Source organism: Arvicanthis niloticus, chromosome 9, assembly GCF_011762505.2.
Source record: "Arvicanthis niloticus isolate mArvNil1 chromosome 9, mArvNil1.pat.X, whole genome shotgun sequence".
NCBI classification, from domain to species: domain Eukaryota; kingdom Metazoa; phylum Chordata; class Mammalia; order Rodentia; family Muridae; genus Arvicanthis; species Arvicanthis niloticus.
In genome coordinates this window covers 57,557,271-57,569,720 of record NC_047666.1, presented here as the reverse complement: position 1 = coordinate 57,569,720, position 12,450 = coordinate 57,557,271, and the positions used below count along the sequence as shown (strand labels likewise).

The window sequence follows — 12,450 nt, the reverse complement described above, 5'->3', positions numbered from 1 at the left end:
TACAGTTCTCGTGTAGTAACTCAGATCTGTCCCCTTCCATGAGAGATGACCTAATGAAGGATGGGTTTGGGCCCCATAGACAGTTTCTTCACCAAGTTCATAGATTATTTGTAAGTTCCTTCCACGTACCTTCTTGATCTTTATGTTGTGTACACAGGCTAGAGTAGTTAGCCAGACTGTGGTAAAGAGGAAGGTGGAAAGCAAGGTCAGAATTATCACAGAGAAGTTTGCACAGAGAAATGGAAAGCTCTCATCATAAAAGCTGTCATGTGATGCCAAGCACAGAATACGTTTATTATATGCAAATGATCCCCAAATCCAAGACTGTAACAGTTTCAGTGCTTCATACAGCTCGCCACTGAGCCTCGGCCCTTTTCACCAGCTTTGGCCTACTTTTTTTTTTTTTTTTTTTTTTTTTTTTGTCTTTCTTAATAAACTGTAGTTGTTTCTACCACTTTCCTTGTGTCCTTGATCCAGTTTCTCATTATAAGAAATCCCAAAGGATACCCACTGACCCCCAGTACCTGCCCATAACAAAGCCACTGTTACAGTGACTTTTTAAATCTGTGACACTTAAATTATTGTTTCAAAGTATATAAAGATCATTACCAAGAAAGTCACGCCCCTACAGTTATTTGCATTAATGAGATCAAACACTTACTGACATTCAGCATGCTCCAGGAACAAATGGCTGTGTTTCTAAGTTCACTTTCTTGAAGTTTGCAAATCAGGGCTGGCAAAATAAGGTTCAGTAAAGGAGGTGAAGGCATTTGTCCCCAAGCCGGACAGTCTGAGCTCAGTTTCTATGCTAGAAACAAAGAAAAAGGAGAAAGAATAATCTCCATGTCCCACAAAGGAACACAGTACCAAAGCAAAAGTAGCTTGGCAAGGCAGTTCGTTTTGTAAAGAGTACAGCAAGGCTCAAACCAGGCCAGCAACCGCCAGGACGGGACGTTCCCTTGATTTTTATTCTAGCACAGGTAGTAACTGTTTTGTTTTCTTCATTGGCTGAGGTCCAGCCTTACAGTCTTTGCTGTTGGTTAGTTTTAAAAGAATCAGCATGAAGGAAAGAAGTAGGGGTTAAGATTTACATAAAAGTCATACAAGCTAGGGGAGATTTATGGATTGTTAGCCCTGGGTGGACAAATTACCTTCAATAGAAAAAATGGTTTTAATACCCAAGACTCCACATGAATGGAGAGAATAGGCTCTGGTTTTGAGACGGTCTCAATATGTAGCCCTTGCTTGCTTGGGACTCGCTATGTAGACCAAATAGGTCTCAAATTCACAGAGATTGGCTTGACTCTGCCCCTCGAGTGCTGGAATTATTAAAGACATGTGTCACCATTCCTGGCCTTATTTTACTTTTTAATTAAAAAATAAAAATTTTATATATATGTATGAAGAGTTCCTACATAGAGTTATGGCTAATTTGAAAAATATACAAAGTTAGTGACTTTTTTGTTGGTACAATCTTGTCACATATATACTTTAACTACTTAATTCCTCCTGCTGATGAACACTATGTATCAGACCATGGACCCATCCCTTTAAGACATTGGTTACACTCAGAAGCTAGATTCCACCAATCACACATGGCTAGGCCACACATCACACATAAAGAGGCAGAAACGGAGAGAGACAGACAGAGAGTTCATGCCCTTTTTACCCCAATCCCAACAGAATTATGAAGCTGTCCTATGCTGTGATTTTACAGTTCCCAACTTTAGGTTCTACTCAGTACTTGGCTCCTTCATGCTCTGTCAAGTGAACAATGTTGAACTAAGTCACATGGTATGACCTTCCTGCCACCCCGTGAAATGATATAAAACTCAGCTGTTTTTCTTTGTTCTCCAGATTTTTCTTTGTAGAACTACAAAAAAAAAAAAAAAAAAAAAAAAAAAAAAAAAAAAAAACCTGTGTTTCAGTGTTCATGTGGTTTTTTTCCTCCCTTTTCAGGCAAGAAGCTCTTCTGGCTGCTATCAGCGAAAAGGATGCTAACATAGCTCTTCTGGAGCTTTCATCCTCAAAGAAAAAGACTCAAGAAGAAGTGGCTGCACTGAAACGGGAGAAGGACCGCCTGGTACAACAGCTCAAACAGCAGGTATTAGGTGTGCCCAAGGACAGCAGAGGCAGGCCGAAGAGGGCCCAGTCCTCTGCCCTTTCAGACATGTCTGCCATCTCAAAGATGTTTTCAGTACCTTTTGTTTCATGCTAGATATTAAATACAGAATATTTTCATAACTAGACACTTAACAGGTCTATGGCTATATCTAAAAAAGGGTCACAGAATTCTCGATTGGACTAGGAAGACCTTACAGGTCCCGAGGTTTTTAAAAAACATTATAAAGTCACACTGATCAATCTTTTATTCATATTCACACTTGACTATTTATTATGTTGGACATTTACTTTCTCTGTATTTGCAGCTTTGGGGGGTTCAGTTTGCTTTCATTTTATTGATACAGGATCTTGCTATGTAGCTCTGACTGGCCCAGGACTCATTTTGGAATCTAGGCTGTCCTTGAATTCATGACAATCCCCCTGCCTAAACTTACCCAGTGCTGGGATTAGAAGAATGGACCACCATATCCAGATGTATCTAAAATATTTTTGTCATAGTTTCTAACATTAGGACTTAATATTACCGGTAAAATTCTCTTTCACTGGTGGTCAAATCAGGGCACTAATAGACTCAGAACAGATTAGCTCCAAGTGTCAGTGGTTAGTAGAATCCAAGCTTTCTCCAGCCTGCACTGCCAGATCAGAATCTGCTTTAACTCTCTGGCTTGCTAAGCCAGTTCTCAGACTTCTTAGCACCCCTCTCTCTAGGAACTCTCCTCCCTGGACATACTCTTTACTGTCAACAGATCCTTCTAGACTCTCATCTGGATTTATTTAGCATCATCGACCCAATTATTATTAAATGCTTACTATATATCAAGACCTTTTCTGAAGACTTGCATTCATTATAAGATTATTTGTTTTATCCAGCGTTCTGGATATTTCATCACACAAGAGTTTTCAGGTCTAACAAAGACATATTTCCTTCCAGTTATACTAAAAATCTGAGCAAGAACATTTTTATTGCTGTTTTTTTTTTTTTTAAACATTTTCCCAGGTTACTTAGCAAATTTCATTTTAAAATCCTATAAGTAGTTGGTCTCGTTTTGTTATTGTAAACAGCTGTCCCGTTCCAGAGTGTGCGGTAGAACTACAAACTAAGAGTTGAGGCATAAATTACTGAGCTAGGGATATAAGTTAAGTGGGTCCGCAAGGTCAGAAATAATGCATCCACTCGTAGTGAAAAGACTTCCTGAGTCACACTGTAGACATGTGACATTTCCCTCAACTGTAAATAAATATTGTGGAATGTGAAGATGAATTAGCTTCTTCAGAGAACCAAGATCTCCTTGAGTAGACTAGTATGTAAGTGCAAAGCTGCAGTGTATATGCCTCTTGGCATATGCCTCAGATTCCTGGGAGCTAGCCGACTGTCAGGTCCTAAGCTATTATTCCCTGTTTGCATCCTGCTCAGTTGACAAGAGCCTATTTCTGGTCTCACTGATGTTTCTGTTAAAGGCTGAACATCACCTTTCTCCTTACACAGTCTTAATCCAGGGGTCCCCTGAGATTATACCCGGGTGACTGGCACAGGGTCAGGGTGGAGTCTTTACTCCACAGTTGAGCATTTTCCCAGTTTTCTATTGTGTTATATTTTAACTATTTAACCTTTCAATACCACATTATTTTCTAATCTCCAAGTTCTTACTGTAAAGGGGTATTTTCTAAATATTTCTATGCAATTGGAGGAAATGCCCATCAGTGACTGTCAACTTTTTTACATTAATTGTTGATATATTTTGTTGGGCACATGTGCCACAGTGTGCATATAGAAGCTAGAGGACAACTTGCAGGAGTCTCTTCTAGAAATGCCACTTGGCTTATCAGGCTTCATAACAAGCGCCTTTACCCGCTGAGCCAAATCTCAGGCCCCCAGTAATACTTTACGTAATTCTTTTATGTGGTTCTGTCCATTATGTAGTTGCCAGGTTTTAGTCTCTCTGGGAGTTACTAGGACATTGGCTACTTTCACTCTTGTTTACTGCTTCAGTATATAAAGCCAGTTATTCTGACAGTCACTGATTTAGACCTTGAGATAGACCGAAACTTTGATTTGGTGCATCTTGGATTCTAGTAGACCTAGCAAACATCCACTTATCTGAAAGCTAACACTTGCACATACTTTGAGATGTCTCCTGAATCCTGCTGGAGTGCTGGTTCCCACCGTGACAGTTGCCAGTGCTCTGTCCATGTTGCGTGTATAAACCAGCTGTCTGCCCCCAGATGTCTACTACTCTCTTGACTCCTTCACTGAGATATTCACTCCCTGCTCATGGGTAGAATGTGTTTTCATCTTGACTTTGTACTTTTCTTCCATAGGCTATGGGGCTGGCCATTGGCCCACCTTGGAACAAACCGTATCATTGACCTTTTGTCTGTCTCTCACAGCAGCTCTATCTAGTGTAAGCCTGTGTTCTTCATGGTACAGAAGAGATTCTTTGCTGAGGTGGTTACCTCCCTTTTGTTAGGAGAGGAGGTATGCATGTGTGGAACACCCCATTCACTCCGACTTTGCTTCTGCTGCACAGACGTTTATCTTTACTTCCATTGGAAAAATATTAGCTCTTTTCTAGCCATGTGCATGTTATTTTACTTGTGTAAAAGGTTTGTCCTCTTTCTTTCCATCTTGAAGATTCTAACAGTTGTAAATCTACTGGTGTGTGTGTGTGTGTGTGTGTGTGTGTGTGTGTGTGTGTGTGTGTTTGTGTATGAGATGCCATCCATGTATTTTTGCTTAATTTCTTAAGTTTTGAGAAGAACTTTATAAAATTGGGGGCTTATCAGATGCTTTTATTTTTTTTTAACTTCTTGGTCTGAAGCCTTGACCCTGCCTATTGAAGCAACTATTTTAAAAAAAAAAAAAAAAAAAAAAAAAAAACTCTGATTCATTCCTTAACAATTTCATACATGTATACAGTGTATCTTGATCATAATCTACCACAAGATCCCTCCACACACTCTCCTCATAACTTCCTGCCTCCCCAGTTCCATGGAGGCTACTTAGAGCTGCCTCCTGGAATGCTGGCTGTTGTCAGTTTGTTCGTGTGCAGGTAACCTCAGTTCATTGAATCCATGAGTGCGACAGCCATGCCATGTCCACAGCAGCCATTCGTGGCACTCTGCCTCATCTTTTGACTTTTACATTCACTCTACCTCCTCTCCACAAGTTCCCTGAGCCTTGATGGGATGATGGAAATGTCACATTTTGTGCTGAGCACTGAGTGGACACATCATCCCAACTTTGACCAGTTAAGAGTCTCTGTACTAAGGAGACTTCTCTGGCCAAGATTGGAAGCAACTCTAAGGCTATAAATGTAAATATTTAGAAGGCACTTTGACAACATTTCCACTTATCAAAACAATAGTAGTAGGCTGCCCACTAGGACCTTTGACCTCCAAAGCCATGGGTTATGTTCAATATGGAACGGCGTTTAAAGCCACTAAGTTGCAGCATGATAAATATGTAGGTCCTTACCTATCCAATTTACTATTGGCTTTCTGTAGTACATAGAGAGTTCTATTCCAAACACAAGTAAAATTATATTTAAAAACCACTGAAGATCTTATATGAAACTAACTTTAAAGTCACCGATTTTTAATTTATTTTCTTTCTCTACAATGAAAAAAATAATAACTTTGGATGAAAAATCTTTCTAGCCAGCCAAGAAAATAGAGCTTTCTATAGACTCGTTACAGGTTTAAAGCCTTTCATTATGAATTAAATTTGGAATGGGAGTCTTTTGCCAATAAAAATAATGGAGAATAAGCCTTTAAGCTTCATACGTAATGTAGAATCCTGAGTTACCCTCATTCTTTGTTGTTTCAGAAATGATGACAAGAAAGTCTTTTTTAGTATTTTTGATCCATCAGTTGTTAATCAACAGACAAGGAGTCTGAGGATTTAGAAAGCCAACTTAATTCAAAATTTAAAAAATCAGCATGTATTTGTATATATAATTTTTGTCATTATTTCCTAAACAATACCAGTTATTTATATGGACATAAAGTATATATGAGACTATGCATAGGTTATATGCATCTACTATACAGTTTTTATATAAAGGACTTAGATGTTCTCACACTTGGTGTTCATGGAGGTGGAAGTCTTGGAGATTAGAACCAGTCTTCACTGATACCAAAGAACAGTTACACACCTCAAAGAACAATTTTTAAAAATTTAAGTATGGACTAAAGGAATATATTTCATAGTGTGTTAGTCTCATTTTTCACTTTCAGTGTTATTTTAATACATATACATGTATTAAAATATATTCATATATTTTATATATGAATATATATTAAAATATATTCATATATATGTATACATATATGAATAATTCTATTTTCATTTTCACGTTTGTACCAAGAGAGACCATGTTCTTATATTTTCTTTCACATTTGTTGGAAGTAGTGAGAAGAAACAGACCCACTGTGTCAGTGTTGTGATTAGTGATTCCTTAGTGGGGACATTCAGTTCATTCAAGTAAATTGCTATATTTTGAACATGACTGCAGGTGATACTGTCGATGAGTTCCTGAATGAGGTGAGGAATGTTTCTATATCTCGTTCACTCCCTGTGGAATCCCTTGGCGGCCTCCTTAAAGCCTGTGTTTCACTAATGTGGGTTTTCACCAATGCTCTCCTTTCCACCTTGAGTAGCTATGCCTACTGTCCAGTTCCAAAGTTACTCCCACATCTTCAGTTTCTGTTACCACATACCGTGGTCCCAGTTACCAGCATCAATTAGTCATCTTCTACTCTATAAAAATCCCCTCACACAATTATTATTTCAAAAACTGGGGAATAGCTTAGCCTATGATTTCATTTAGGGTCCTTTGTAAGTTGCAGTCAGGCTGATGACCAGGTCTACATCCTTAGCTTATTGGAAAGCCTGTGACTTCCTTCTTCTTCCTCTTCTGGTCTTAGAGACCTCCAACATTTTCTTTGACCAACACCTAGTGCTGACTTGGGAAAAAAAGAAGTCTCAACTTATTATTGTTATTATTATTATTATTATTATTATTATTATTATTATTATTATTTATATGGGTGTTTTGTCTGCATGTATATTTGTGCACTACCTGTGTGCCCAGTGCTTGGAGACCAGAAGAATGTGTCTGAACCAGAGTCACAGATGTGAAGGGAAAAACATAATGTTCTCAGTATAGGAGTCAGATAGTTCTCTCCTTCCACCATGTGGGTGCTGAGGATCAAACTCAGGTCATCAGACTTGGTAGCAAGCACCGTAATGCACTGAGCTAATCCTCCTGCTTCCACCTTTCAGTACTAGGTTTACAGCACATGCCACAACACCCCGTTTTAAGACCTGATTTTCTATTGAAGGTTAGAGACTGTCAGCCACATAGAGAACCAGTACAACAACATACCAGCAGTCACATAAGTGAACTGTGTAACTAGTGAGGGAAATTTGAAAACAGAGTCAACAAGACTTTGTGATTTCATTTCCAATACACATGAGAAATGAGGAGTCAAGAGTAGCTGAAAATCTTAGATTGAACAACTTCAAGAATAATGACTCTTTAGTAGATAAAAGGAAGCAAGGGTCTTACAGTGCTCTGCCTAGCAACAAAGTTGGCATCATACCCCAATGCAAGTTTCACCATAGAGGAGAAGGTAGAAGGTCAACTGCATAGTCTCATTTGGAGACTTACTGTGGCTGTCACTTTCCTCTCTATCAGAGCATGGTTATTTTAACAGTGATTTATCTGATGCCCCTCGGGTTTCTCTGAAGGAGTTGATACATCTTTTAGTCTTGTAAACAGAGCCTATGATAGCTCATAGTTTACTACTAAGAATAAGAGATTTCAACCTTTTCCTTTAAAACACCAGACTTATTTCTATTCTTTTTCTATTACGTCTTCTTTCTTGGCTTGAGTATTTTTCTGTGAAATATTTCTGCAATGCCTTATTTAGGCATTACCATGCGACTCTTAGATGAAAAGGCTAACAATAAATAAACAATAAATATTGAACTTTTTCTCACAAGTATGTAGGTATGCATTATTGTTTTAAATAAAGTTGCTACTTCCTTCTTTTACTTTTTCCTTCCTTCTTTTCTCCCGCCTTTCAAAGCAGTATTATTCTTTATGCTGCTAGAACTAGATTTCATCCATCCTGTGACAGGGTTGAAGACAGAAGACATCTGGTATAAAATTCCTTCCATGACAGTGGAGTGCTTATCCCCTTGCCTTCTTATCTTACCTCAAGAAGCGCAGCGCCCAAGAGCTGCTCCTGAGGAGTCCATTGTGTCCTGCGTAGTATCTAATGTCTGTGAGAGGCCATCCTGACTGTGCAAGGGGCCAGCTTGTATCAATTTCTAATAGACCTTGAGCACACTCGTGTCTTGTAGGAATGAAGAAGTAAATGCTGTATCTTCTGTTGTAAGACCCCAAAAGGGGACTCTCACCCAAGTCCGGACCTGCACGAACCCAAGGACACACGAGAAACCTTCTTGATGCAATTGCAGAGGAGGTTTAATGACGAGGGCCCTCGGGCCGGAATATATCTCACGCAAGAGATAGAGATTCCGACCCCAAGCCCAGGAAACTTGGGATATTTATGGGTAGGGGTTGGGGAGAGCGGGAAAGTTTGGCGCGGTTACATATGATTGGATATATCAAACATCCGTTCCCAAGCCTGGTTTCCATCTAGCCCCCATCCCAATTATCCTAATTTACATCTGTATCTTGCTCCTGGGAGAATTCCTTTCAAGTGACTTCCGTTTACCCAGGTGTTTTATTGCCTCTATCTTGGGTCTTTTGTGCCTTTGAAATGTTTATTCAAGCCCTTGGAATGCACCCCAGGGGCAGCTAACACTTGAGTGTAAATTGAAACTCTGAGCCTAAGAAACTCACGTTGAGACCTAAAATTTCATTTTTACAATTTATTCTTACATTTCCTCCTTTTCTCTCATGGTCAAATTCCAATCTTGGAATTATGAATCATCATCTGGGTGTAAAGAGTGATATTGTTGTCTAAGCATCGAATTATATCTTTGTCATTGAATCTTTAACTATCTTTTTCTCACCCCCTGGATGGTCTCTAGTATGTACTTAGGTAAAGTAGCTGTCTCTCTCTATATATATATATACATATACACACACTAATGGGCCTGTTGGCTTTTTTTCATCTCGAGGATGTACATATGTAGCTTAAGTCCCACTCTTTAAGGCTGTGTCTGGGACACAGTTTAGATTCAAATGTCTCTTATCTCTGACAATTGGGCAATCTCTATCCCTGTGTCTCCAGGATGGGCATATCTCAGGAGTCAAGGCCTGCTGGTCCTTGGCCTTGTAGAACGGCAGGTGATTTTGAGCCTGAGGAGGTTGTTCAGGTGTCTAGCTGTTCTCTCCAGTTGGCATCAAATGCAGGTGTCGGCCCGAGTTATGTTCAACAGCATCAGGAATAGTTTCTTAGTGGCCTGAAAAATCATCTCTCACACAAGAGGGACATTCTGGGTTTGGAATAGGGACAAGGAAAGGGACACTCTAGCCAGCGCCAGTTCTCAGGGGTAATTTAGTTTTTTAGGGTTCTGTTTATTCTCTCTACCTGTCCTAAGCTCTGGAGACAGTATAAACAGTGGAGCTTCTAATTAGTCTCTAATATTTCTGACAATTTCTGACTTATCTTACAAACAAAGGCAAGGCTATTATCTGATCTAATTATCTCAGATGTTTGAAAACCTCGGGACAACTTCTATTCTAGGCTGTTCCCTTCTAACTTTTTTTTTTTTTTTATTTACTCTAAGTCTCATAAGCCTTTACTTGTTGGCATATCTTACACTGTCTTATCATTTCTCTGGCCCAAAACCTGAGGTCTATTATATGTTTTTAAATCTCTTGGCTGCTTGGTTGCACTCATATCTTAAGAGTCCATCTGTGTATTTAGCCTGGTAAATCCTTTGCTTTCTGGGGAGTATAGTTCTCCCTTCTTGTGTGCACCATTTTCTCTTTTTCTCTAGATAGTATCTGGCAGGATGGCTAGCAATCTGAGTTCTTTCTCTTATTCTGTGCTTTAAGTGAGGCCATCTCTTAGGCCCACAACTGGAACAGGCTCTCATATCAAGACAATTGATTTGTCCAGTTATTGCCTCAGGCCACTGAGTCTCCTCCCTTTTTGGTGTCCTGGGCAACGGATACTCACAGTTCCTGGCTTCATCAGGGTTTCCTTTCTTGGTATATAGTCCTGCAGACATGGGCTGTGGCAAAAGCATACCTGTTGTCCATGCAGATGTTGGCTTTCTTGTCAGCCCCAAGTTCCAAGTCCCAAGTTCTCTGCACCGATGATCTCAGGGGTGGGGAGTCAGTCCAGATGGCATGTGTCCACCACAGTAGCGCTGGCTTGTCTCTGACCAGCATGGAGAAAACTGCTCCCGTCTGTAAAGCAGGTTACCTTGGCTCCTGGCTGAAGTCAGTCTTCTATCCGTTGAATTCTTGTCAGCTAGTTGCAGCCCAGGAAGTGTTGTATCTGGATGTCCATCCTAGGGAGTATTCCCTCAACCAGACAGGGGATAGGAGCAGGCTAGGATGACCATAAATGAATGGGATACCCAGCCCATCTCTTAGTCCACCATTTTCAGGTAGTCCATGAATACGTTTTGACCCATTGGCCTGGAGGAAGCCCCTGTGTCTATCAAAAGTTGGGTGGCTCCAAGCTGCCCCGTCTATCTCAATAGCCGTCTTCACACAGAGCTGTTATCTTCGCCACTTGGGGTGTTTTTCGAGGCCTGGGATTTTCTGGCCCTGGCTTCTATTTGTTAGGGCCCTCTTGGACCCTGAAGCTGGCTCCTTTACTTGCAATGCGCACACTGGTCTTTTTTCAGAATTTTATCTCTCTTTGATTGAAGTCCCTCTTTTCTGCTTTCTGTAAATTCTTTCTCTGTCACCTTTGTTTTTCTTCACCTCTCTCTAGACTTTCTATCTTCTCCATTCTTTTTCTCTAGACTTTCACAGCAACTTATCTCTATTCTTTTTCTCTACTCTTTTCTTCTAGACTTACACTAAACCTTCTCTACTCCTTTCTTTTAGACTAAATTTTCTCACACTTGCTATTATCATCAATAATTTTAATCCTGTCTATGATTTCATCTATCTTATCTTTCTTTTCCTTTCTCCCTGATACTTCTTAAATCTTTCAATGACTTATCTTGTAGTCTCTCTAGCCTCTGAAGCCTTGTCTACACTGACAGAATGTCTCTATGAGCTAGTCTAGAAAGGCTGTGGGTAACTTATCTGACCCTTGCTTAACCTCATGTGTCTTGATTAAAATTAGTGGGATCTCATGTAGCTCTCTCAAGATCTGTCAATGGAATCTGGCGTGGGCCTTTGGGTGTCCCTTACCTTCTATAACCCGCTGTTGACCACAGCCTGATCAATTGATGGGGTCCCCATCCTGAAGGAGCATTCTTTTTCCAGTGTCTTCTTTTGTTCTTCACTCCTGAAGACCAGAACCTACAAGGGTCTTGTGGAAGAAAGGCTCTTATCTTATTCATTGCTTTGATCACCTGTAAAAGCAGTAGTCTTTTAGAACTCTGTGTAGACTGATGTATTTGTGAGGCTGCATGACTGTTGTTCCCCTCACACTAGAGACCACAACCTAGTTCAGTCTGTAAACAGTAACTTGTCTACAGGTGTAATGTGAGCTCACCTCTGAAGCTCTTAAGAAAGAAATCAAATCAGAATGAATAACTTTATCTACAGCATTTCACAGTAAAGACTATTAAGATGTTGAAGGCTCACATAGTATTAATGATTTGATACTTATTTAAATTTAACTTTTGACAAAATAGAAACTTTAGTCATAGTTCTATAAAAATCTTTTAAAGAGTTATTTCTAATTAGAATATTGTTTTAGAAGTGATACACAACAAGAACAGGAAAGTAAACATTTTATATCTAATATAAGAGCACAAGTCCTCACCACTTCTTCTTGTCTGAACTCTCACCTTTGAACCAAATCTTGATGAAAGTCTCATATACATAATGAAATTATCTCAGACAGCAATGGCTAGAAAGTCTATCAAAATAGAAGCTTATATATATATATATATATTCTGACTCAGGACAGCCTGTAACTTTTTAGCTGTAACTAAAGGAAAAAAGTGCTCTTTTATTTATTAAACTAGGAAAACCCACTATCAACTCTCTTATCATAGAAGCCAAAAAAAAACCTGCTGGCCCCCTTCTAAGAGCCGCTTTTGAAAACAGTCTGTTCTCTTCAAGGTTCTTTCTGTTGGTGTCCTTCTCCTGGCCACAGAGCAGGGCGAATTATGTTTTTCTTGTGTAAATTAAGACTGTCTCACAAGTA

At 39.6% G+C, this 12,450-nt stretch overlaps 1 protein-coding gene across 1 annotated transcript in view; it reads left to right on the top strand.

Annotated features, from left to right (window-relative positions):
• Erc1 (ELKS/RAB6-interacting/CAST family member 1) overlaps positions 1 to 12,450 on the top strand; it is a 288,788-nt gene that overhangs the window by 220,502 nt on the left and 55,836 nt on the right. Inside the window, 1 exon segment of the mRNA XM_076940435.1 lies at positions 1,960 to 2,104. Coding sequence (XP_076796550.1) covers positions 1,960 to 2,104 — 145 coding nt within the window.